We start from the raw sequence: 26,901 nt of genomic DNA, 5'->3' as shown, positions 1-26,901 counted from the left end.
TCCTTTACATCAGACTCAAATAAATAACAACATACAAAAATTAAACACAAATATACCAACTCATACATAATCACTAAAATACATATAACAGAATAATCCCCAAAAATCTCAAGAAAACTACAAGAGAAAAACAAGAAAGAGAAAAAAACAAACACAAAACATAATAATTCATACCCTTGCCCTGTAATTATATAAAAAGTCCTTGTTTGACCAACATTGATCGAGTCTATTTTTAAAAGAGTTCACTGACGTAATGTATTGCTTTTTTTGTTGTTGTTGATCAAATAGAGAGATTTAAACAGAGAGTTAAAAAGGAGCGAATTTAGGTACAGAATTAGCGTATTTTTGTTTGTGAATAAAGAATTTTGCGTAGCTAAATGATGATAAAATTCATCAGGTGTTCTGGTTTATAAACACGGAGTGGCTGCTCTCGCTCTCGCCGCTGTAGACGATCTTTGCGGGAACAGGAAGTGCAGCCGCTTCCTGTTTCTTCCCCGCCTCCAGTCAGTCAGCTGTTCCTCGTCTGTTTGCAAACATCTCTCTCCTCTCCGTCCACGGCGGGGTCCGTACGGTGAGTCTGCTGCCCCGCTGTGCCCCCCCACCTCCCCCTGGACCCCCCAGGACCCCCACCACCATCACCTCCGCCATGGGGGAGAAGGACGACAGCGACATCATCGAGCACCACGTCGAGGAGGAGATGGAGAAGAAGGGGCCGAGGATCCACGCAGCTGCAGCCGCGTCCTCCTCCTCCTTCCTGGGGAGCGTGAGTCCGTCCGACCGGGAGGGGGAGGGTGGTGGTGGTGGGGGGGAGGGTGGTGGTGGCCCCCCCAGCAGCACCCAGTCCTCACACAGACTGCTGGCCTACAGCGACGCCCTCATCTCCATCATCGCCACCGTCATGGTGAGACTCACATAGACAGACAGACCGACTGACTGAGTGACTGAGTCCCAGCAGCATGCAGGGACAGGGGGATGAGGAGGAGGAGGAGGAGAAGGAGGGGGGCAAGCTGCAATTATCCATCATATTCCTTTAAAACCCTCCTGTTGTCCTCCTGGGTCAAGGAAGGAAGGAAGGAAGGATCAAGGGAAAGAAGGAAGGAAGGACAAGGGGAAAGATGGGAGGAAAGAAGGAAGGGAAAAAGGAAGGAGAGAAGGAATAGATTGGGTCAGGAAGGAAGGAAGGAAGGAAGGAAGGAAGGAAGGACGAAGGGAAGGAAGACTAAGGGAAAGATGGGAGGAAAGAAGGAAGGAGGGAACAGATTGGGTCAAAAAGGAAGGAAGAAGTAAGGATGAAGGGAAGGAAGGAAGGAAAGATGGGAGGAAAGAAGGAAGGGAAAAAGGAAGGAAAGATAGAAGGAGGGAGGGAACAGATTGGGTGAAAAAGGAAGGAAGAAGTAAGGACGAAGGGAAGGAAGGAAGGAAGGAAGGACGAAGGGAAGGAAGGAAGGAAGACTAAGGGAAAGATGGGAGGAAAGAAGGAAGGAAAGATAGAAGGAGGGAGGGAACAGATTGGGTCAAAAAAGAAGGAAGAAGTAAGGACTAAGGGAAGGAAGGAAGGACAAAGGGAAAGATGGGAGGAAAGAAGGAAGGGAAAAAGGAAGAAAAGATAGAAGGAGGGAGGGAACAGATTGGGTCAAAAAGGAAGGAAGAAGTTGCCAAGGAAGGAAGGAAGGAAGGAAGGAAGGAAGGAAGGACAAAGGGAAAGATGGGAGGAAAGAAGGAAGGGAAAAAGGAAGGAAAGATAGAAGGAGGGACGGAACAGATTGGGTCAAAAAGGAATGAAGAAGTAAGGACGAAGGGAAGGAAGGAAGGAAGGAAGGAAAGAAGGAAGGAAGACTAAGGGAAAGATGGGAGGAAAGAAGGAAGGAAAGATAGAAGGAGGGAGGGAACAGATTGGGTCAAAAAAGAAGGAAGAAGTAAGGACAAAGAGAAGGAAGGACGAAGGGAAGGAGGGAAGGAAGGAAAGACAAAGGGAAAGATGGGAGGAAAGATAGAAGGAGGGAGGGAACAGATTGGGTCAAAAAGGAAGGAAGAAGTAAGGACGAAGGGAAGGAAGGAAGGACGAAGGGAACGAAGGAAGGAAGGACAAATGGAAAGATAGGAGGAAAGAAGGAAGGAAAGATAGAAGGAGGGAGGGAACAGATTGGGTCAAAAAAGAAGGAAGAAGTAAGGACGAAGGGAAAGAAGGAAGGAAAGAAGGAAGGAAGGACAAAGGGAAAGATGGGAGGAAAGATAGAAGAAGGGAGGGAACAGATTGGGTCAAAAAGGAAGGAAGAAGTAAGGACGAAGGGAAAGAAGGAAGGAAGGAAGGACGAAGGGAAAGATGGGAGGAAAGAAGGAAGGAAAGATAGAAGGAGGGAGGGAACAGATTGGGTCAAAAAGGAAGGAAGAAGTAAGGACGAAGGGAAAGAAGGAAGGAAAGAAGGAAGGAAAGACAGGGAAAGATGGGAGGAAAGAAGGAAGGAAAGATAGAAGGAGGGAGGGAACAGATTGGGTCAAAAAAGAAGGAAGAAGTAAGGACAAAGAGAAGGAAGGACGAAGGGAAGGAGGGAAAGAAAGATGGGAGGAAAGAAGGAAGGGAAAAAGGAAGGAAAGATAGAAGGAGGGAGGGAACAGATTGGGTCAAAAAGGAAGGAAGAAGTAGCCTAAGAAGGAAGGAAGGAGAGAAGGAAGGAAGGGAGGGAAAAGGGAAGATAGATAGATAGATAGATAGATAGATAGATAGATAGATAGATAGATAGATAGATAGATAGATAGATAGATAGATAGATAGATAGATAGATAGAAGGAAATTCTTCTGCCAGGATGCTCCAAAGGAGAAATGTGGAAGGGATAAATAGGAAACAAAGGGGAAGTAGCTATGTGATAAAATGTTTCCTACAATGTCAAAAACAATAGAATATACGCTACAAGTTTAACCTAGACATCGGTTAAATACTGTGCTACTTAGTTTAAGTGCAATACATCATTTAATATAAGCAAATAAATATAACTATCACTATGGGAATAATGTGCAAGGGGGCCTAAGTTTTCATACATTTTGTAGGATGATTTTAAAGTACAGCTTACTATTGATTTAACAGATATTTTCTTTTATGTGAAATATTATTTACAATTAGTCTTCATAAGATTAGATTCTATGGTTAAGTTTATCGATTTGAGGGTCCATCCTTTGCCCATTATCACCAAAAGTATATATTTTTTTATCCAACCAATCACAGCTTTTGAAACGATGACTCATACCTATCAATTTAATCATGTACATCAACTCCTGTTACTGACACGGTTTCATTCTTTCACAGATTTTACCTGTTGCCCACACGAAGATGGAAGACAACGAGGTGACGTCTCACTTCACTGCTTCATATATGTTGAATTTCTGTTTTATCCAGCCGGATTCAGTGAAAGTGTGTGTTTGTGTGTGTGTGTGTGTGTGTGTGTGTGTGTGTGTGTGTGTGTGTTGCAGGAGTTGAGGGAGAGCGTTCAGCTTCTGCTCACGACTAAAATCGCCGTTTACCTCATGACCTTCCTGATAGTGACGGTGGCCTGGGCGGCTCATATCAGGTCAGTCACTGTCCGTATTATTATTATCATCATCACAGCAGATGTTTCCAGGTGTTGTATTCATTGTGTGTGTGTGTGTGTTTTACAGGTTATTTCAAGTCATCGTGCGGATCGACGACTGCCTCGCTCTGCTCAACCTCGTAAGTGTCTCTGATGTCACTGAGAGTTTAGTGTATTTTATTTTTAGATAACGTCTATATTTAGTGTCTCAGATGTTTATTTTAATGTGACACAGATCAGTGAGCTCATGACAAACATTAATGTTTTGTTATTGTCATGTTGTTATATTGCATTTATAGCCACTCGGTTATCATATATACATATGTACATGTATAGATAGATAGATAGATAGATAGATAGATAGATAGATAGATAGATAGATAGATAGATAGATAGATAGATAGATAGATAGATAGATAGATAGACTTTATTGATCCCAAGCTGGGAAATTGCAGTGTAGCAGCAGTATTACACAGACACACAGTGACTAGCAAAATATAAAGAATATAAAGAATAGCAAAATATAAAGGACAAACTATACATAATAAGATAGCAAAATAGCAATAGCAAATAAAATGTAGTGTACAAAAGTATATACAACAGAGTTGGCAGTGTTGATTTTAGTGTAAAGTAAAAGATGTGCGATGTGTGTAACTGTGTGTAGAAAATAAAGTGCACAGTGACTGTAAGTTATGACCAGAATTTTTCAGCTGGTCTAATATCACACATTTATTATTTTTGGTTTCTAGTTGATAAATACACACATTTCTTGGCTGCAGATTGTTAAATATTTTAGATTTGACTGGTTTTTCTTACATTTATTGGCTTTAAATCAAATTTTTACTGATTTACAAAGGCTAATATGCTTAATTACATAATATATTATTAACCTGAGACTAAAACATCCATGTTTCTGTCTTTACTTGAAAAAACTCACAATAGTTACAGTATAAATGACATGGGTTTGTAGGTGAACTGCTGTTTTCAGGACTTGTAATGAGTGTTTTTACTTTTAGCACTTTATTTTGAAGCTTGGTGAACTTCCTCCTCCTCCTCTCTAATGTGACGTTGTGCTGTTTCAGGCCTGCATGATGCTGATCACTTTCCTCCCGTACACGGTGAGTAAGACGATGTCTGTGGACGATGAATCAGCGTTTGTACAAAAATAAAAATGTCTACACAGCTTGTGACAAAACATTAGCTCATCAAAGAGTCATCTTTTTGTGCTGAAAACACAGACTCCTGTAGTTAAAGCGCCAACCCAAATGAGATCTGTCTAGACAATCTGTGTTTACTACGCGGTTTAAATGTCAGTATTTGTTTATTTTCTCAAATTGTATCTATTTGTGTCTAAGCTTCTCGGGTACGATTGTGATTGGCCCATATACATAAACATAAACATGCAAACTGTTATGTGCTAACTGTAGTATAAACATGTGATCATATAGTTGATAGATAATATTAATATAACGTTTGCTGTTATAGTTTTCTTTGATGGCGACGTTCCCTGAGAAGATCTTGGGGATCTTACTGTTCTGTGGTTGTGTGATGGTGATCGGAGTCATTCAGGTGAAACATTTTTCTTTATATCCACAACTATAATGAATCCTCCATATTGTTTTATTTCCCCTTCGCTCCTGTCTTCTTTTATATCACGGTTTTATTCAGTCACTTGTTCCACCTTTCCTTTTTTGTCTTTTTGTCTTTTCATCCCCTCTTATCATGTTTAAATGGTTTGTTCAACATTTTGGCAAATTGGCCCATTGCCATAATTCCTATAGTTTTAGCAGTAGGTCCATTACCTTTAATTGTCAGTGCAAGCTATTTTTAGAACGGCGGAGCAGAGCGGCGAGCTGACCAGAGCTACGCTATGGAGGCTCATGGATTTCTTGGTTTTCCTCATCAAACTCATCAAATACACAATCCAACAACTCCACAATGCTCTGGTGGACAAGTTGTGACCTGCACATTCACCACGCTATGAGATAATAACAGAACGTTACCAGAGTTGTCCCTGAAGGCAACGCGCATCAGCTGTTTTGCATGAATTTTCCTCTAAAACAACTCTGTCTGGTAACGTTGTGTTATTATCTCATAGCGTGGTGAATGTGCAGGTCACAACTTGTCCACCAGAGCGTTTTGGAGTTGTTGGATTGTGTATTTGATGAGTTTGATGAGGAAAACCAAGAAATCCCCATGAGCCTCCGTAGCGTAGCTCTGAGCAGCTCACGGCTCTGCTCAGCCGTTCTAAAAACAGCTTGCACCGAACCTACTGCTATGACTATAGGGATTATGGCAATTGGCCAATTTGCCAAAATGTTGAATTATCCCTTTAACCCCCTTTTGTTTATTTTTATCTAATTAACTACATCTTACATTTTAATTTGTCTCCTCCTGGTCTCACTCTCAGTTTGTTGTTACTGTGTTACTTGGCCTGGTCGTCTCTTATGGTTTTATGGCACCTGTTTGATTGATTTGTGTTTTGTGGTTCCTGTTTTCGTCAAGCACTTTGTAAACTTGTGTTTTTTTTTAAAGGTGCTATTTCGAAAGATGTTTCCGTGTTAAATCAGACATTATAACCTGTGTATGTCTGGTTTGGTTCAGTCTGTGATCGTGCTGTACGCCTTCAGTCGACCGTTCCTGCTCAACGAACAGATCCAGATCTCGGAGAATCAAGCCTACTACAAACACCACATCCTCAAAGTCATCATGAGAGTTCCCCTCATGTGCTTATTCGCCAGCATCTTCTCCTTCATCTTCTTTGAGCTGGTACGTGATGTTTCTTTCTTTTCTTTTTTTAAGTCTTGTATAATGTTAATTTTTTATTGATTATTGGTTCTTTCTCTTTTTTGTCTCTCAGTCTTACGTGCTGTTGGCCATTGTGATCTTCCTGCCCTACATCTCCCAGTGTCTGAAGTGGTGTCGCAACAAAGCCATCGGTACGTAGAGGTTCACCTGATATCGATTGATAGAAGCAGAATTATTTAAAAAAAACTAAACAAAAACAAACCTCCCTGTTATGTTTCAGGTCAAGTCCCCGAGAGTCCAGACTCCATATTGTTCTACACGTATCTGCCCAACGAGCCGCTCAGTAAAGAGCGAGTGGAGGCTTTCAGCGACGGAGTTTACGCCATCGTAGCGACGCTTCTCATCCTCGACATATGGTTCGGTTTCCTTTCCTATTAGTATTTTACATAGCAAGGCATCATGACTCAATAATTAGTCTTATACATGATATATGTTGTATCTAGGGAAGCAGAGAAAATCCAAAATCAATCAATCAATCAATCAATCTGGCTTTATTTGTATAGCACTTTTCATGCCCACAGCAGCTCAAAGTGCTTCACATGATAAAAACAAGGAACATAGAGGACACATAGTGGGAGACACACATACATTAACATAAACATATACGCATTCACACAATCATTTTAGAACATTGGATGAACATTGGAGACATCAAGGAAACGCTATCTTACACTCAATCATTTGCAATAGGGAAAACACCAGATAAAATGTAGTAAAATAGATAGGTGTAATAGGATAAAATAGAATAAGAATGAATGAATTAAAATAGAATAAAAAAGATAATAATAAATAAATACATAAAAAATAAAATAAATTAAATTAAATGTTTTATAACGATAAAAATGATAAGATTCAGTTAAAAGCCAGGCTAAAAAGCTGGTCTTCAGTTTGCTTTTAAAAATGTCCAGATTCTATGCTCTCCTCAAGTCTTCAGGTAGTCTGTTCTATATACATGGGCCGTAATGATAAAATGAGGCCTCACCATATGTTTTGTTAGCAACTTTTGGAATAACTACTAGAGAATACATTTCCTGAAGGAAATACGGGTGAATGCTGAAAGCTGGAAGCTGAATGAGCTGAATAAATTGTTAAAACTATGCTGAATTAAGTGAAGAAACTGCTGAAGCAATCTTGAACAGATGAAACAATATATGAAGAGTATGAAATGGTTGGAAATTATTTGAATGGTTGAAGATCAGTATGAAGAAATTGAAAGGCTTGAAAAAGACAGTTTAAAAACATTTTTGAACCATTACGGTACTAATATATATTATTGGCATTCTCTTAATTGATGATGTGAATTTGTTTGGTCTTGGACCAAACCACAACGTCCATTTATGTCTTGAGAATATGACTTGTTGTCGAGCGTGTCCTGATAGCAACACAACACTCTTATCCTACCACTCAGAGACTCTTATAGCCCTTAGGGTCATATTACCATCTCGATAGCATTCTAGTAAATTGTGCAGTCTGATTTTCAAGATAATGCAATAACAGAATAACCTCTCAGCTTCGACTGGATGTAATGTCTTTATGCACCAGTTAAACCTGAATACGTTACATCTTTATCCTGGTTCCTTCCTTCCAGTGAGGACAACGTCCCAGACCCGACCGTGGTGAAGGAGCAGTTCGGCGGCAGCCTGGTCGCCGCTCTTCAGTCCTACGGCCCCGAGTATCTCGCCTACTTCGGTTCCTTCGCCACCGTCGGCCTCCTCTGGTTCGTCCACCACTCGCTCTTCCTCCACGTCACCAAGACGACGCGCTTCATGGGCCTGCTCAACACCTTCTCGCTGGCGTTCGTCGGAGGTTTACCGTTAGCCTACCAGCTGACGCACGAATTCCCGCGCAACTCCCGCAACGAGCTGGAAGCCATCCAGATCAGCTGCGTCATCATTTTCTTCGCCGGTATATTCCAGCTCACCATTTGGGTGGTCGCTCTGTACAACGAGCGGGAAACCCTGCACCCGTACGTGCGGTACGGCGGGCGTGAGCACGTGTTCATGCTCGCTAAGCTAGCTCTGTACCCCTGCGTAGCTTTAGGGACGTTTTTCCTAACGTGCATCCTGAGTAAATTCAGCGCCTCGATCTTCCACCTGATGGAGATCACGGTGCCGTTTGCTTTTCTTGTGCTGAGGCTGCTGGTGCGAGCCGGGCTAGCGCTGCTTCGGCACCTTTTCTGTCCCGACCGGCCCGACCCGCGGACGGTCGTAGAGGAGGAAGATGACGAGGCCAGAGAGCCATTCAACGCTTTAGTGACCTAGCTAGCCACGAAGGGGAAGCAGCCAAGAAAGAGAAACTGAAGATGACATCTGACAGAGCTGTGAGGCTTCTGCTGAAATACGCGGTCTCTGAAAGAGTTAGCGCTTTAGATTAGCTGGGAGTTTGAACCGGGAACAAAAAGGAAAGCAGGTTCTTCTTCTTCTTTTCAGCATTTAAAGTGGGTTAAACCTTAAGAGAGAACCAGTGCACATTGGGTAAGATGAGACCAGACATGTTGAAGGTGAAGGACGGTGAAGGTTTTTAAGAGAACACTTAATAATGGACCAGAGTAGTGAAGGACACTGGCAGCCAAAGCCTCTCTTCTCCTCTTGTAAACCATAATTTGCAGAATACACTAACGCTAGATGTGATTAGCAAGTAATCAAAAACCTTCTTACAGCTCTTCGTACTCGTACTTCCTCCTTGCTTTGGTTTCGTCAATCCAATAATCAATTGAAAATGGCAAATACTGTAGGTCAAAAATTTGCGAATGGCCCTTGTCTTGCTTTCAAGGACGGCTTCATATCTAAAGCTAAAGTAAAGTTAGCTAAAGTTTCTGTGCCAACTACAGTCCGTCCAACTCAGCCTTTATAACTCATTGCACCCAATGACAGGAAGGTTGATGGTGCTTCTCTACAGGAAACACCTGACATCCACGAGCACCCGTTTACATACAGAACCGTTTATTGGGATCGCTGGGATCGGGTTAGGCACCAAACCCGATCACATGATTCGGCCACAGGCAAGGTACTTAGGTTCAGAATTGGAAAGAATGTGATTGGATTTAATGCTTCAGATAGCCTACATGAAGATTTTAAACCTTTCTTTAACAGAATGCAATCACTGGATATATGGCAATGTTTTAATTTTTGGCATTTTATATGTTTTAAAGCTTCTTTTGTGTTTTCTCTGTAATTTATTATATTTTATGGATCATCTGATCATGAGTTGTTTTTTCACGTATGCTCAGTTTGTTAGATTTTTATCTCAGTGGCATTTACCTGAATTAATTATGATTTTTTTTATTTTTAAAGCTCTGTTTTCATGGGTCATGTTCAGACACATTCAGCTGCAGAGATTCACACATGATGGCTGATGGCTGAAGTATTTGCTCAAGGGCACGACGACAAGGGAAGTTGATTTATTTTTCTCCAGTCCAATATAAATGTCAGTAAACAAGTGTGGAGTTTAAGTTTGCAGTTTTTTGGGCACTTTACAACATTGTACTGAACTGGTTGCGCCATAAAATTACAAATTGCACTAATTTAAGATATTCTGTTTGTAATTTATCTCATCTTTTCAACAAATGTGTATTCTATTAATGACTGTGGAGTTCAATGTCCCCATGAACTGTAGGAAAATGTAATGCTTTCAGATTTCAAGTCATGTCATGTCATCTATTTATCTATATATTATTTAAAACATAAAAGCAGGTCTGTTGCTGTTTGTGTTGAGGTCTGTGAACAACATTTCCAGAAGAGGGTGCTGTTGTTTCTGTTGAATGAATGGTCCTGTAGTACTGATGTTACTGACTCAAACCTTTAAATGCACTTTAGTGGAAACCTTTGGCAGGCGTTGGAGTTGTGTCTGTTGTATTGATACATCACAAAACAACAAAGAGTCTGTAAAGTCTTTTAATTTTTACTGCCTTTTTTGTTTTTCTTTTTAATTGATTATTTTCATGATTTTATGGAGGGATAAATGTCTGAATTTGTTTTGTTTTTCATTCTGACACTATGTACAACAGTTTCACCCAATCTAAAAATATATTTTGATCATTTTACCAATATTTCCAAACTTCTTAAGCAGCACAATTCATCCTCCTCTACTCAAATCTTGTTCCAACATGATGTTTGGAGACTGATTTCTATTGTCGATGCTCAGATGTCTGTCTGTTTGTTTATTTGTAATGGCTACTTGAGTCCAAACCTCATCTGCTCCTTCACAGAGTCATTTTGTGAATAAATCTGAAGCTGTTTGAGTGTGAAACTAATTCTTAATTTCATCAACATTATCTTGATCATCACAAAGCACATGACACACAAATTAAAGAAAAAAAAAACTTTATTCACCTCCATACAGTAAACAGCTTGTATATCCCCTAACAAGATATCAATGTGGTTTATACACGACTTTGTATTGCCCATATATTAACAGCATATACTTCCTCTCTCAGTATCATTTTAAATATTATCCACTCCAAAAGCTAAAGATTATCATTAGAAAACATTTCTGCTCAAAAGCAAATCAAAACAAAATATACACAAAATGATCAATTTAAAAAGACGAGCGACCAAACATCAGCAGTGCGCTGTTACCCGACGTTTGAGCGTCTCTCAATCTACCGTTTTTTATTTTTTATTTCCTACCTCGATATCTGTGTTTCACCTTCACACCTCAAATAAAAATATAAATTATTCTAATCTGAACTGAACTACGACTGCATCACTGCGGAGTCTCGAGCCTGTCAGTGGAGTATTTCACCTCTTAATCATAATAATAATTGATGCATTTAAGGAAAACTGATTGGTTAGAATTGGTAGGTTGAATGTGGACACTGCAACTATTTTATCATTTATTTATCCATTTGTCATTTTATGCACCAAAAACATGCTGTTTAAATCTGTGCAGAGTGTAATTCCTCTGCTTTTTTAACTCAATTTTGACATTTTACAGACAAATCAATAAATTAAACCATCAAAAATGATTCAAATGTATGGTGGATGATGATAATTTTATAACCTTATACAGTATATGTTATATATATAACCGTTTCAATATTTTAATTTGATTGAATTACTAGTTACAGTGTTTATTATTATTATTCCAGTGGCACGCTCCAGACTCCGTACCTCAGCTTCAGTAATTTGACCGTTTGTTTGTTTGTGTTGATTTTTGTCTCCTTCTTTTGGTCAGGCTGCTTCGTCCAGATGTTTTCATGCTTGTCGGACACAGAAAGGCCTGTGAAGCAGTCGTGTGTATGTGTGTGTGTGTGTGTGTGTGTGTGTGTGTGTGTGTGTGTGTGTGTGTTTAGTTTTAGCTTAACACAGAACAATACAGCTGGTCCCCAAAAAAAAATTCCGCCCAGCGTTCCCATTCACTCCCACTGACGGGAGGATAAACACTAAAAAAAAAAACGCTAAAATGCACTTCTATGAGGAAGAAACTGAGCAAACTGGACTTAAATAAATTAAAAACATCCTCTTCGTCCAACAACTGGAGGAAGTGGAGAGAACAAAATAAAATTCATTGCACGGACCACGGATGTAAATAACGGTAGCGCCCCCAGTCTGACGTCACGTCGGAGCTTCCTCGGTCTCAGAGGGAGAAATCAGTGTTAATCAGACAGTGCTTTGGTAAACAGTCACCTCTGGATTCAGACTTCAACAAACCAATCCAGACTTTCACTTGCATAAAGATGAAAATATTGCTAATAATATAAAACCTCGGCCCAGAGGCTCAGATTTAAATATACTGATGTGTGTGTGTGTGTGTGAATAATACAGTATAGCTCCTACTGTATACACACACAAACACACACACGCGTTTTTCAGTATACGGGCTTCACACGTACTCAGATCTTATGTCATCATCCATAACATCTTCGTCTGCAAACTACATTCAAAACTTAACCCTCCTGTTGTCAAGGAAGGAAGGAAGGAAGGACAAAGGGAAAGATAGGAGGAGAGAAGGAAGGGAAAAGGGAAGGAAAGATAGAAGGAGGGAGGGAACAGATTGGGTCAAAAGAGGAAAAAAGAAGAAGGAAGAAAGTAAGGAAGGAAGGGAGGGAAAAAGGATTGTGGAAAGATGGAGGGGAGAAACAGATTTGTTCAAGGAAGAAGAAGGAAAGAAGGAAGAAGGGAAAAGGAAAGAAAGATGGAAGAATAAGGAACAGATCAGGTCAATTGGATCAAAAGAGGAAAGAAGAAGAAGTAAGGACGGAGGGAAGGAAGGAAGGAAGGGAAAAAGGATTGAGGAAAGAAGGAAGGGAGAAAGGAAGGAAAGAAGGAAGGATGGAGGAAGGGAACAGATTGGGTCGACAGGAGGGTTAAAATCGTACAACAGTGATTTAATGCATAAGAGACTAAAAAAACCCAAACACCTTCACCTCCACCGCTACAGTGCAACTAAAATCATTGGTTTAATCGATAAAGGAAGCACAGTCTCTTTTTTCATTATAATTATTATTTCTATTAAAGGAACAGTTCATACATTTTGGGAAACGTGAACATTTGTTTCTTTTCAGATGTTTTTTTTTCTTCTTTTTACTTGCAAGCTACTTTTTCCACGTGATTATGCAGGAAAAGTTCAATTAAACTTCAGTGGAAGTCACTGACGGGGAGGCAGAGTGATAGATTTACTGTATTTCACAGTAGTTGATGTAATAAGCTTGTATGCTAACGAAGTCTGTAGCACTGAAGCTCATCACATCGTATGTGCTTAATTGATGAGACCGAGGCCTGGTCATCAAATCGTCTCCTCTAAAAGAACAAAACAAACAAATAATCACGTTTCCCAGAAGTCGACCTCTTCCTTTAAAGTCTTCTTACATTCTCTAGTAAAAGTTCACCCTCTAAAATAACAAGCAGCAACCTCAGATCTGATCTACGGTACTGTACATCCCTAACCTGGTAAAAATCTAATTTGTTCATGCTAAAGGCTACAAATGAGTTAACATCTCCTTTTTTTTGTTTTGTTTTGCATATTATTCCTCATAGTTTTAAAAGTGTTCTTTTTTCCCCAGCAGGTCACATGAGTCGTTTATATATATATACTATATATATATTATATATATTAGGTATTTGTTCAGCTAAATACTTTCACTATATCTATGTACAATACATTAAGTTGTGTGTTGAGTGCACAGCTGATGCTCTAGTGTCTGCGTTAACATGCCTACAGTCAAACACGACTGACTCAACGTTGTGCGAGTGAGTTACTGTAAAGAGTCGGACAGAAAAAACCCTACGAAGAGCTACGAGGAGAAGAAACATGGCTTTAGTTCAGAGAAGCCGCCGGCCGGGGGGAACCGGACTCGCCAACATGCTACATGTTTTTAGTTTTGCTGTGAGGTTTAAGATCGATGAAACGGAGCCAGAGAGAGTCTATAAAACAGTGTCTACAGTGGGTTCTGTTCTGTTCTGTTGCGTCGTCGCTTCCTTACTCCCCGAGAAACACCAAACACGACCCAAACCCGACAGAAAGACGAGTGTCAACAGTCCGTCCGCTGTCGCTCAGGTCCACGCGCCCATGAACAAAAAAAATAACAGACAAAAAAACAAAAATTAACAAACTGTGGGCCCAGTTTCTGCTGGTAAAAGCTTCTTAGATCCGTCAGTGCAATGTTCTGCCGTCCACGGGGAGGAAACCGCCGTCCGTCCGTCCGTCCGTCCGTCCGTCCGTCCTGCGCTTCAGAGTCCGTTGTGTCTCTGCAGGACGTGGACGGGGCCGTCCGCTCGTCTGCTCGTCCACTTGTCCGTCCGTGTGCAGGTCCATGTGGAAAAGCAGCGAAGCCGCCGCACGACAAACAAACAAACCGTTGTTGTGTTTTTTTTTTTAGTTGAATTTCTTTTCTTTTCTTTTTTTTAGAGTGTGTGTGTTTGTGTGTGTGTGTGTTTTGTCTCTTGGTTTCTCCACGTGTCGCCTCCGGTTCTACGTTGTGAGTCTGAGCTGGTTGGAAGTCGGATGATGATGATGATGAAGAGGCGGCAGCGGCTGCAGGATGACGACGCTCTGAGAGACGCCCGCCAGGGATCACACACACACACACAGGCAGACTTCAAGTGTGTGTGTGTGTCTGTGTGTGAGTGCGTGTGTGTGTGTACATGCTTACACATCAACATCAACTCCCCAGACCATCACACACACTTTGTCTCTCTGTCTCTCTGTGTCTCTGTCTCTCTGTGCGGTCGTCAGCCCGTGGAGCCGGCGTGGTCTCATTCAGCCTGAGCGGCGGCGGCGGCGGCGGCGTTGGGGGGCGGGGGGAGCATGCCTCTCTCTCTCAGGTGGGAGTGCAGAGTGTGGAAGATGCTGAGCTGCTGCTCCGGCTGCAGCATCAACAGCTGCTGCAGCACTTTGCTGGGGTTGGGCCCCCTGCAGAACGACAGGAGAATTTAAAATAAAAACTGATCTGGAGTCTGATGGTGTTAAAGCCCCAGTATGTAACTTATTTGGCTTTTTATTAGCAAAAATCAAATATGTCTTTCATAAATACGTATTTCACTGAAGTGGAATCACACCCGCATACAAATGAAAGCTTTCTCGTACCTTAGAATGAGTTGTTACAAGTCGTTACAAATACGTAAGTGGGCGAATATGTATATGATGTGAATTACTGTTTAACTCTTTGTGTATTTTATTTCATATTTATTTCTCTCTTATTCCTCTGTCTGTTTTTTTTCTCACCTGCCAAGGGACTGCGGATGTAAATTAGCAGGTTTGCTAACTCCGACACATTTACATTTGTATTCACATACTGATGTTCATTAATGTGTATTGTCCCTTTCAAATAAATAAATAAATAAATAATCTTATCAGTTAATGGTTATTAATCGGTTAACAAGCGTTGGTTATCCTAGCCTGCTGCAATGTGCATCTTATTTGGCTTTTCGTACCTTAGAATGAGTTGTTACAAGTCGTTAGAAATACATAAGTGGGCGACGCACCGAACCGAGGCGGCCATGTTGCATCGCCATTTTTTACGTTCGGTGGCAGCGTGACCGTAGGTAACCACGTTAAAACTGTCACCACTGTGAAGTGTGAGGAAGGACGGAGGCACTGGTGTTGCATTCAGGTGCAGTCAGGCAGACGGCCGTCGGCAAACCAACCAGATGTCATTTTACTCCACGAGAAAAGACGGTAAAACGTGGGTCAGGTAAACAATACCACATCACCATGACAACATATTGTCACGCCTGTATTGTTTTGCCTCGTGCTGGCAGACCACTTGTTTACATAGAGGCTTGTTTATCCTGTTACATGCAGCGTCTGTTGTCTGTCTGACGTCTGCCCGATTTCACGTGAATGCAACATCAAGAATACGTTCAGATATGCAACCGCACCGCTAGATGGGGGGAATTCCTACACATTATACCTTTAAAGAGCAGCTCTTTTTATTGATATATTGATGTTTATATTTGTATTATTGTATTATTTCTGATCATCTATGCTTCTGAATTTATGTACTTTGTATACCATCTCTCTATGTATAAATATCAATAAAAAAGACTTGGAGCAAAAGAAAAAAAAGATGGCCGACCACAGGTGAACACACAGATCAATAGATTTGTTATTTATCTCTTGGAGGAACTGGAAATTAAAGAAAAGAGCAGAAAAAAAAGAACAACAATAAAGTTTTTTCTTTCGAAATCTTGAAATAATTCAGTTTTTTACTTGTGTGAGCTGCAGCAGCTGCACGACTGAGGAAAAGTTAAATCAAACTCTAAACTTTAAAGTTCAGCTCTCATGAGGTTTTGTCATTGAAGGGGAGACGGAGGGTAATTAATATAATAAGCTTAATTAGCGAGAATGTGAAGTCTGTCGCCCTGAAGTCATTTCTCTTTAACTCATGTTCATCCTGTACATCATGTTTGTGTGAGGATTAATGAGGACTTTCTTTTATCTTAATATTTTCGTCTGTTTTACAAGTGAAAACTTTTCAAAATTCACATTATATCAAAACTCATCAAAGCAGCAGACTCATTAAACTCACTCTAATCACTATTTTTTCTATTTTTAAAGGTGAATTTTCAATTGTAAATCATCTAGAAATATTTTTATCTTTTAAATTTCTGTCTTTTTCCTTTTTTTGATTGTAAATCAGCATCTTTATGATGTTTTATCTTAAGCTCCCATTCCTTTAGGACAAATGAATGGATGACTACCAATTATTTCCATTATCAATTCATCTTTAATTAATGAATCAATACATCTATAAAACCTCACTGTTTCCATATATTGTCTTTTGTTTGGTCCGAAGTTCTGAATATTTCTGCTTGAAACGATTGATCAGTGATTAAATCTACTGTACATCTACTTCCCCCAGATTCCTGTTTAGTCCGGTGACGGAGGAAGTGAGCAGCTCTGACAATAACAACATCCTTTTTCCTACAGATAGTTTAGTTTGTCTGTTTTATGATCCATCTCTCACCTGACGAAGCTGGCGATGTAGACGTGTGTGAACGTGGCCATCAGGTACTGGCAGTCGAAGCGATCCATGATGCCGCCGTGGCCGGGGATGGTGTTGGCAAAGTCCTGCAGCAGAGAGACAGAGAGAGAGAAAGAGAGAGAGAGCAGGGATTGTGTTATCTGCTGAGCATGGCGGGACGAACAGGTGCATCATGGGTGCAAGTTTTCCGAGGCAGCTCCATGGCAACAGTGATGCTGCAGCTGCTGCGTCAGGGCAGCGAGCCGAGCGACGCTGAGCTTCCCGTCACCTCAGGTCAAATCTCGGCTCCAGAGCTCAGAGGAGCTTCTGTCTCTGTGACCTCACAGCTATAGTTAAAGGGATAGTTCAACATTTTGGCAAATTGGCCATGAAAAACCACTAATGCGCGTTGCCTTCAGGGACAGTTTTTCATCAAGCAGTCTCTGCATTTCCCTCTAAAACAACTCTGTCTGGTAACGTTCTGTTATTATCTCATAGCGTGGTGAATGTGCAGCTCACAACTTGTCCACCGGAGTGTTTTGGAGTTGTTGGATTGTGTATTTGATGAGGTTGATGAGGGAAACCAAGAAATCCCATGAGCCTCCATAGCGTAGCTCTGAGCAGCTCACGGCTCTGCTCCACCGTTCTAAAAATAGCTTGCACCGACAATTAAAGGTAACAAACCTACTGCTATAGGGATTATGACAATGGGCCAATTTGCCAAAATGTTGAACTATCCCTTTAAAGTTGAACTATGCAAGTCTGGTCTGAAGCTGTTAAATTAAGGTAAAAATGTAGCATCTTTAAGAAGCCAAATAATAACTAGTGGTTAAAAACAAGTGGAAGGAGATGGTTTTCACAAAGACAAAAGGAATAAGTCAAACATGTGGGAGGAAACTTTACTTTTATTTTGAAGGCTCGCTTGAAGCCGCTGGCGAAGAAGCCGCCGAACGGCCCGATGAGAGAACCGAAGGACGAGAGGAAGACGCTGTGGATCTGGAAGGGGTAGAGGTTCACCGTTTTCTGAAAGAGAGAAGAGAGAGAGACAGGGAGGGAGAGAGAGAGAAAAGAAAGAGAGAGAAGATCATGTCTATTAATCAGATCAATAACAGCTGATGAAGAAGAACATCAAACATCCACATGCTTCGTTTTGTTTCCTCTGGTCTGGTCGTGGTGTTGTTGTTGTTCTCATCACTGTGTGGTGAGCATCTGCAGCACGTGTGTTGTCATGGTGATGAAGATGTTTGTGTTTCCGTGTTATTTGCATGTGTTTTTTCTAAAGCTGAAGTTAAGCAGCTGTTGAGCCCTCAGGGCCACCGTACGACCCGACGGCTCAGCTCACACACCAAGTCCATGTGTTTGTTTTTCTTTCATCTAAATGTTAAAAGACTGAGCTTTTTTAGTTTGGCTCTTAACTTTTTAATATATTCTATTGTTTTAATAGATCTTTTATGTTATGCAATATTACCATTTCATTCCTTTTCATTATCTTTTTTATTGTATTTATTAATTTCTATTATATTATATGACATTTACTTACTTGATCTTAGTTTTATCCACTCCATAGTGTGTGCAAGTGCAAATTGTTGAGTGTTTTTAATTCCTCAATGTTTTAATTTAACTTAAAAAGTGTGAATGTGTGTGTGTGTATATGTGTATGTGTGTAAATGTCCTCTCTTGTTTATTATCTCATCATGTAAAACACTTCAGGCTGTTTTTTTTTTTGTATGCACAGTGCTCTACAAATAAAGTTTAACTGTTATTTGCTCTTTGTTTCAAGTTCAACCGTGAAAGTTTTCCTCATGATTGAAGGTTTAGGGTTAGGGTTAGGGTGTAACCATGGAGACGCAGCCGTCGCCTCGTACCCATCTGAGTGTGTTCTGCACCACCGCGGGCAGCGTGTACTCCTGCATCACAAAGATGTCGGACGGCTCGCACTCCACCGTGAAGCCGTTGGTCTCGCTGTTGAAGCCCACGGGACAAACAAAGTACTGGAACTGAGACAGCAGGTAGGCGAGCTGGGGAGCAAACACACACACACACACACACACAGAGACACACACAGGTCAGAGAGGAAGAATTAAACACATCAGTGACAGTAACTGACACGCCCGAAATAAACAAATAAATAAATAAGTAAACCCTGAACCCTGAACAGCAATGCATGATGGGAAACCAGTTGAACAACTCCTACATATTTGAAATAGCTTGTTTCTAATCTGCGCCGCCTCTTTACAGATAAACACAAACTCGTTAAACATGAAACACAGTTTCCTGCCTGTAAAAAGAAAAAAAAACTGAGCTCGGGAATTTTGGCAATAATCCAAACTGGAAACTTTACATGGGAATTATTAGCCTGGGTTTACCCATGATGCCTTGCGCGCAAATTTATTTGCTCTGCAAGTCAGCCTGGAAACCATGGACCCAATTTTTCAAAATCAAATCAAATTAACTTTATTTGTCCCGGAAGGGAAATTTGTCTTGGGCAAGTGGCGTTGAAACAGCTGCTTTGTACTTGTAATACATACATACATACACAATACATACACTACAGTAGTAACAATGGCACACATATTCAAGAAAGAAAAGAGAAAAAAAGAAAGAAAGTGCAGAGAGTGCAATAAATAGTTTTAAATACTTGTAATACAAGTTCAAATAAAAACATACTAAAAAACTAAAAAAAGAACAATGATTAAAGCCAGCAGGTGAACAGGCAAACCGGATGTAATAGATATGATCGACGGGTGATTGGCTCAATGAGGCAGCCAATCACAGAACGGGGGAGGGAGCAGCAAGACGATGACGACACACCGAAGCGACTTTGTTGATAGCCTGTCGATCCAACATGGCGGCAGACGCTTTACCTTTCGATGCAGCGTTAGAAAGTGTTTTAAGTAGTTTAGACCGCAAGTTTATTTTCAAAAAAGAGCAACGTTTAGCGTTTTTTTCCTCATCGGATTTCTGTCACTCTACATAGGTCATTGGGTATGATTGATACGATTGGCTATACCACGCCTCAAATACGAAAAAATTAACGGGCGGTTCCTAGACCGAATCTCAATCTACATTGAGATGAGGTCTGGTGTTAGTCAGGCTAGGGAATTTATGGGAATTAACTGGAAATTGGAAGAAATTTAAATTAAGTGTATCATATATAAACATTATGACATCCACGCAAAATAAAACAATTAAAAAAAACAGTAGAACTTTAAAACTTGTATTGAACAACAAAAACATGAATGCCAAGTAAAATATAATAATACATTTAGATGTAAGTAAAGATTATGCTACACAATAATTTCTCAAACTATATTTGCACATTGAGTTTATGCTTGCCATATGAAATGTGCTATATAAATAAATTGACATTGACATTATATTTAACTTCCCTGTTAAAGGCGCCCAACCTTTAATTTTGTACATTTCCAGTTTATTCCCATGTATTCTCATTAATGAATTCCCATGAAAAGTTTCCAGCTTTGAGTTTTCCAACCCTAAATGTCAGTGTGTGACGTCACTGTGATGAACTCACGAGGAAGCCGAACACCACGGTGGCGAAGAAACCTCCGATGAAGCCCTCCCAGGTTTTCTTGGGTGAGAGCTGCAGAGACAGAGAGAGAGAGACGGAGAGAGAGGACATCGTTCATGAGGCGTTCGTTCACTGACCTCCACATCACCTACATGTGATTTAACAATATGAACGTTTTCTCTTCCAGCTGTGCTCACATCCCAGAGTAAACACGCAGAAACAAATCACACAGACGATCAGATTTATGATCCATTTGTTTCTTCAACACTTTGCTTCCTGCAGCAGCTTCTGATCCATACGAGCATTGGAAGAAGTGGCAGCTTGATTATAATCTTCACATCGAATAAAAAACTAAACAGAAACAACAACATACACACAAATCTAGTGTGAGTGTGTGTTTGATTGACCTTGATCAGTGGAGTCCTGCCCAAGAAGAAGCCGAACAGGTAGGCCATGATGTCGTTGCAGATGACGATGGAGATCGGGACGATGAACCTGGAAAACAGGAAGTTCCTCAGAGTTTTAGGAAACGACAGGAACCACAAACCTAACTAAAAACTAAAACTGATGATATTTAAAGGTACATTGTGTAGGAATTACTCCCATCTAGCGTTGCGGTTGTATATCGCAACAAGCAACTCAATCGTATTTTTCATGCTGCATTCACGTGAAATTGGGCAGACGGCAGACGGACGACAGCCGCTGCACGTAACGGCGTAAACAAGCCTCTATGTAAACAAGTTGTCCGTCAGCACGAGGGAAAACAATACACGTGACAATATGTTGTCATGGCGATGTCGTATTGTTTACCTGACCCACGTTTTACCGTCTTTCTCTCGACTTCTGTGACTAAAATGACCTCTGGTTTGTTAGCAACGGCCGTCTGCCCGACTGCAGGTGAATGCAGCATCAGTGTAACGCTCCATTCCTCCTCACTGCGTTACCGCGGTGACTTTTCACAGACGCCACCTCGACCTGAGCCGACAGCTCCGGCGTCTCCGCTGAGTTTCCGTGGTTTCCTACCGAGCTTACCCGCTCCATGTAGATATGAATGATATGAACGGCTAATTCAGAGCTGAAAGGAACACTTCAGTTTGTTGATGGGGGGGATTACTGATTAATGAAAAACATACTTTTGAACCAAATAATCGATTTTCCTGAATACATAACAGGAGAAGTTACACAATGTCCCTTTAAAGTGCATCAACATCATGCATCAGGTGTTTTATTTCATGATTTTCTTTGTGTGTGTGGAATGAAGTGAAGTGTCGGAGCTGGTTCCTCTGGTCTGTCTGTCGTTCTCACCAGATCATTCCTTCAAACAGGTTCTGGATGACAAGGTGGGACTGCGTCACCACGATCAACAGGGTCACATGGGTCCAGGCGAACTGGAATGACAAACACACAACACAACACACACACAAAAAGAGAAAACAGCGTCAGTGCACTGGAATGTGGCCGCGCCCGCTCGACGGTCGAGTGTCAGAAATAAAGAAGATCGGACGAACAGAGAGACGAGATGAGAAGAGAAGAGGGGGAGGAGGAGGAGGCGGAGGAGGAGGACATGAAACGCATACACACTGCAGAGGGAGGTGATGGCAAAGACCACACAAATTAATACACAACAGGTGTGTGTGTGTGTGTGTGTGTGTGTGTGAGAGAGAGAGAGTCACATTCAAAGCAGCAAAAAAACAACAAAAAAACAGCAGCAGCAGCTTTGTGAAATCAGAGTTCAGGACTCTGTGTCTGCAAAACAAGGAAACAATCGACAAATAATAATAATAAAAACTTGAATGCAGAATAATGTGGGCTGATGAAATGTGTGGTGCATTCAGGTGCAGAGGAAAAAGCAGGAGGAGGAGGAGGAGGAGATGCATGAGGTGGAGCTGCAGAAGTCAAACTGGGTCAAACTGAGCGTCGTAATGTGAGCAGCTCATCTGACGGTGACACGGTGCAACAGAAAGGTGTCGAGTCCCTGAACGCCTCGGCAGAGACGCTGTATGTATAAACTTCTATAAAACTGGCGCATAAGAAAAAACTTTAAAGGTCCAGTGTGTAAAATGGGGAGGAAAAGAATTAAAGAACTAATTATAAGGCTACGAAAACCAAACAGAGTTTATTTTATAGTGATTAGACACTTATATACAAATATTTTCATGGGTAGTATGTTCAGATTTTGCCAATAAACCTTTAAATAAATAAAATTATTACACACTGGACCTTTAATGTTTAAAGATGAATGCACTTACATTTTTTTGTGCTTAAAATATTTTTCTCAATGATTGTTATTTTAAAATCTGCTCTATAAATAAATAAAATTGATTGATGGACATGAGGGACAGTCCTCTCAGGATCATTTACGTATTTATCCATCAGTCTGAACTAAAAAAGATTTCTCTCTAATTCAGGAACCTCATTAATTCTTGTATTTTTTTTTTTAATTATAAGAAAAAGAAGTTTATTTCCTGTCGACGCACTGACTTCTGCAGAAGATGAGTTTCCGAAATCTCCTCAGAGAGACGAAGCAGGACAGGAGGAGGGTTAGTGGTGTAGTGGAGGAGGAGGAGGAGGAGGAGGAGGAGGATGAGGAGGAAGAGGAGGATGAAGAGGAGGAGGGGGGGATAAAGAGGGGGGGGTTACTTGGCTGATACACACCATATAAAACTGCAGGCGGTAATGTTTCTTCACTAAACTCAGCACAAACATGCAGAAACCTGTGAAAGAGTAGATAACATGCTGTCAGCTTCAACTCCGACATCACAGAGTAGAGATTGTTGAACATATGCATCATGATAACAGGAAAGGGATGTCACGATTATAGCTTTTCTTTGTACGATTATTGTCAGAGAAATAATCACAGTATTACGATTATCATGATTATTATGCATTAATTAATTTACATCATATGACTGTGTAAAATCAAATACAGTCAAAATATAATATACATTACTAATACATACATTACTAATTATTTACACTAAATATTTTAAGTCTCTACTATTAATATATAACCATTAACTGATTATTAATCCTACAGGGAAAGTGTTTTAAATATTCAAGTCATTAATTGTCATCTATACCAAATGTTTAAGTTTATCATTGGTTGTTTTTTAGCACAAATGACTCGCTAACATTTAAATTCCTACCAATCGTATGTTACGTTAGGTAAATGGACCAGTATTTCTTACATTTAACTTCACTTTGGTGCACATCTGCCTCTGTGTATCCAACATAATCTTTTTTTGGAAAGTGACGAAATTTGGAAATCTTTACGATTAATTAATTTTAGCATTTAATACCGCGATTAATTGTGAAAACAAGTAATCGTGACATCCCTATAACAGGAACATATCATATACAACATATACATCATATATATATATATACGTATCTATATAGGGAGGGGAGGGGGGAGTGTGTGTGTGTGTGTGTGCGTGTGTGTGTGACATGCTGGTGACTGAATGAATCTTTGTGTGACTGTGCAGATTTTACACTGATTTGAACTGAGGCTTGTGATTTAGCGCCGACTCCTGTGTCAGGTTTGTCCACGTGAACCTGGGGGGAGGAGGAGGGGGAGGAGGGGGAGTGGGAGCCCTGAGGGAGGAGGGGGGGTCATTGAATTTTTTCTCTCTCTTCAGTTCAAACCACAGCTGACGTGGGTCGGGTGAAAGACGACTGTGTCAGCGAGCGGAGGACAGACAGTCGCTCCATTCATCTCAGAGGGAAACCTCCACGTTACAGAGAAACCAGAGCTAACTGCTGCTGCTGCTGAGATCCCGTCATCACAGAGGTGTGATCACACACAGACACACTCATTACTGAAATCCCTCGTTATCCCTTATGAATACATTTCAGAAGCCCAGCTGTTGGTTTAAAGGGATAGTTCAGTTTGGTTTTTTTTAAGTGTACCTATTTTGAGTATTTTGGTCTTTTGCTGTGTTTTGTTGTGCACGTGGACGTTTCTGGGTGGAGAGCGAGAGAGTCGATGTTTTCTCTCCAGCCAATGACGGAGCTCAGGTGAAGCTACGTGCAGCACGTGAGTAGGAGGGCTCAGAGCTGCTAGCCGCTAGCTATCTGTCTCTGATGCTAACGAGTGCTAGCACGTCTCTCTCTCAGCAGCAGCAGTCAGGACCGCAAAGAAAAAGAAATACAGTCTGAGTGAAGCGCTGGAGCCGTGGAACGATCCCCGACCGTCACCGACAACTAAAGCCTCGACTGGTAACAAGTATTAGGGCCGTTGTGGTGAGCTAGCTCGATGCTAACTTCGGCTAGCGGTAGCGGTTAGCATCCGCCGCTAACACCGTCTTCCCAGCTCACCACAACGGCATAACAACACAACACAGGAGGCTCCCGGTGTTGGTGACGGTCGGCTATCTGGCCCACGGCTCCAGCGCTTCACTCGGACTGTATTTCCTTTCCTTTGTTGTCATGACAACCGCTGCTGTCTGGGAGCAGGAGGCTACACAGCTTAGCCCGAGAGGAGGGGCCCAGTTTCAATGTTTTGTTTACAAACTGCAACAAACAAAACTCCAGATTCTACCTTTAACCCTCCTGTTGTCCTCCTGGGTCAAGGAAGGAAGGAAGGACAAAGGGAAAGATGGGAGGAAAGAAGGAAGGGAAAAAGGAAGCAACTTTAGAAGGAGGGAGGGAACAGACTGTGTCAATTGGGTCAAAAAGGAAGGAAGAAGTAAGGACGAAGGGAAGGAAGGAAGGAAAGAAGGGAGGAAGGAAGGACTAAGGGAAGGAAGGAAGGAAGGAAGGCAGAGAGGGAAAAAGAATTGTGGAAAGAAGGAAGGGAAAAAGGAAGGAAAGAGGAGGGAGGGAATAGATTTGTTCAAGGAAGGAAGAAGGGAAAGAAGGAAGGGAAAAGGGAAGGAAAGAAAGATGGAGGGATAGGGAACAGATCAGGTCAGTTGGATCAAAAGAGGAAGGAAGAAGAAGTAAGGACGAAGGGAAGGAAGGAAAGAAGGAAGGAAAAAAGGACTGTGGAAAGAAGGAAGGAAGGAAGGAAGGAAGGAAGGAAGGAAGGAAGGAAGGAAGGAAGGAAGGAAGGAAGGAAGGAAGGAAGGATGGAGGAAGGGAACAGACTGGGCCAATTTGACCCAGAAGGACAACAAAGATTAGTCAAAACACTTTGAGCTGCGTCTTGTGCAACACAAATAAAGTTTATTATTATTATTATTATTATCATGTTTAATAATAAAGCAGTGGGGTGATCCCAAGACTCAGACAATAAGCTGCACTAGTAACTCTCCTTCCTTGTGAATCATTAGTTTCCTGCCTGTGCAGATAAAAGCAGCCGTTAAGTGTTTTACGACTCGACCGACCGACCTGTCGACAAACTGAAGCTTCAGGAATGTGTATGTGTGTGTGTGTGTGTGTGTGTGTGTGTGTCTGTAAATCACTCTATGGAGACAGAGGAGAGTTGGTTTGTGTTGCTCCGTGTTGTTTGTAACTCGACTCTGATGAAATCTGATCCATCGCTTTCAAGGAAAAACGTGAGTGGGAGCAGCAGAGGGGGCAAAGAGCATGTGTCTGTGTGTGTGTGTGTGTGTAGATACAGGACTCAGTATTGTCTTGTGTGTGTGTGTGAGAGTCACCTGCGAGGTACAGAGCGAAGGAGATGAAGCGGTGGTAACGAGCCAGGAACTGCAGCGGTTCCTCCCTCTGCACCAGAGCGCCAAAGTAGTCGGCCACCGTTTCACCATAGAAGAAGTAGTTGACGCAAATCAGGAAGTACCTGAGGCAGAGAAACAGAGGAGGGGGGGGGGTATAAGTTTATGTTGACAGGTAGAGTGGAGGGTGTGGAGCCGTTTCTGTTGTGAAGTAACTACAGGGCTGCAACTAACAATTATTTTCATTATCGATTAAGTAAACGATTAATCAAGTAGTTGTTTGGTCAATACAATGTTAAAAAATGTTGAAAAATGTCAATTAGTGTTTCTCAAACCACAAGACGACAAACCAAAGAGAAACTCAGTTTATTGTCATAAAGGAAAAAAGGAACCAGAAATATTCACATTTAAGAAGCTAAAATCAGAGAACTTAAAAAAAAAAAAACTATTTCAATTAATTTAATAATCCATTATTGTTCAATTAATTGTTAATTGTTGCGGCTCTAAAACAAAGCGTACAATAGACATTTAGACAAAGGTGCAGGCTGAAGCTCATTTTGCCTCCTCTATTATAAATCAGTATTAAAAACTCTGCAATCTACTGGTTGTCTGAAAATACTTGTGTGTCACTGGGTTTAAATGTGTTTCGTAGACGCTGTACATTAACCTGCTGTGTGTGCATGTGTGTGTGTGCATGGGGCAGATAGGACGTGTGGCCTTGTGAATGGGGCAAGTTTCAATTAGCCTCCATTTACTGCCAGCATGGCAGTGATCTTTGCTCCTGTGCTGCTGTCACATCCTGTGGGCGTCCGTGTGTGTGTGTAGGTGTGTATGTGTGTGTGTTTGTGTGTATGCAAAGGTGACTTGTTAACAGAAGCACAGCAGCAGAAATAGAGGCCGACTGCGTCTCCGTGGGAACAGGCGGGCGTTTCCTATTGAGAAACAAACTACCTGCAGACGAAGCCGAGCTGAGTCGGCGT

General features: G+C 41.3%; 2 protein-coding genes across 2 annotated transcripts in view; one reads left to right on the top strand and one right to left on the bottom strand.

Moving 5' to 3' along the window:
• Positions 1-478: 478 nt before the first annotated feature.
• Positions 479-10,020, top strand: tmem175 (transmembrane protein 175). The gene is made up of 10 exons (XM_085785877.1): positions 479-901; positions 3,303-3,341; positions 3,467-3,564; positions 3,653-3,704; positions 4,647-4,682; positions 5,050-5,133; positions 6,169-6,333; positions 6,425-6,503; positions 6,593-6,728; positions 7,961-10,020. Exons 1-10 carry the CDS (start codon positions 647-649, stop codon positions 8,631-8,633), a joined length of 1,617 nt encoding a protein of 538 aa, XP_085642003.1. The 5' UTR covers positions 479-646; the 3' UTR covers positions 8,634-10,020.
• Positions 10,021-14,059: 4,039 nt separating this feature from the next.
• Positions 14,060-26,901, bottom strand: part of cds1 (CDP-diacylglycerol synthase (phosphatidate cytidylyltransferase) 1) — a 37,888-nt gene continuing 25,046 nt past the window's right edge. Inside the window, exons 5-13 of the mRNA XM_085785875.1 lie at positions 25,907-26,046; positions 22,962-23,020; positions 21,612-21,694; positions 20,714-20,801; positions 20,310-20,378; positions 18,643-18,795; positions 17,681-17,800; positions 16,781-16,884; positions 14,060-14,724 (exon numbers count right to left, since the gene is read on the bottom strand). Coding sequence (XP_085642001.1) covers positions 14,568-14,724; positions 16,781-16,884; positions 17,681-17,800; positions 18,643-18,795; positions 20,310-20,378; positions 20,714-20,801; positions 21,612-21,694; positions 22,962-23,020; positions 25,907-26,046 — 973 coding nt within the window. The 3' untranslated portion in view covers positions 14,060-14,567. The remainder of the gene's footprint in view (positions 14,725-16,780; positions 16,885-17,680; positions 17,801-18,642; positions 18,796-20,309; positions 20,379-20,713; positions 20,802-21,611; positions 21,695-22,961; positions 23,021-25,906; positions 26,047-26,901) is intronic.

Source organism: Trachurus japonicus, chromosome 9, assembly GCF_045865225.1.
Source record: "Trachurus japonicus isolate A0001 chromosome 9, Traja_1.0".
Classification (NCBI taxonomy): Eukaryota; Metazoa; Chordata; class Actinopteri; order Carangiformes; family Carangidae; genus Trachurus; species Trachurus japonicus.
The sequence above is the reverse complement of the archived record's forward strand: the minus strand, read 5'-3'. Positions and strand labels throughout refer to the sequence as shown.

Excerpts from the sequence above, each read along its gene's own strand:
- tmem175 (XM_085785877.1), top strand. The coding sequence starts at position 647 with ATGGGGGAGAAGGACGACAGCGACATCATCGAGCACCACGTCGAGGAG. Across the intron at positions 4,683-5,049 it reads TCACTTTCCTCCCGTACACG|TTTTCTTTGATGGCGACGTT; the intron begins GTGAGTAAGACG and ends TTGCTGTTATAG. Across the intron at positions 6,729-7,960 it reads CTTCTCATCCTCGACATATG|TGAGGACAACGTCCCAGACC; the intron begins GTTCGGTTTCCT and ends CCTTCCTTCCAG.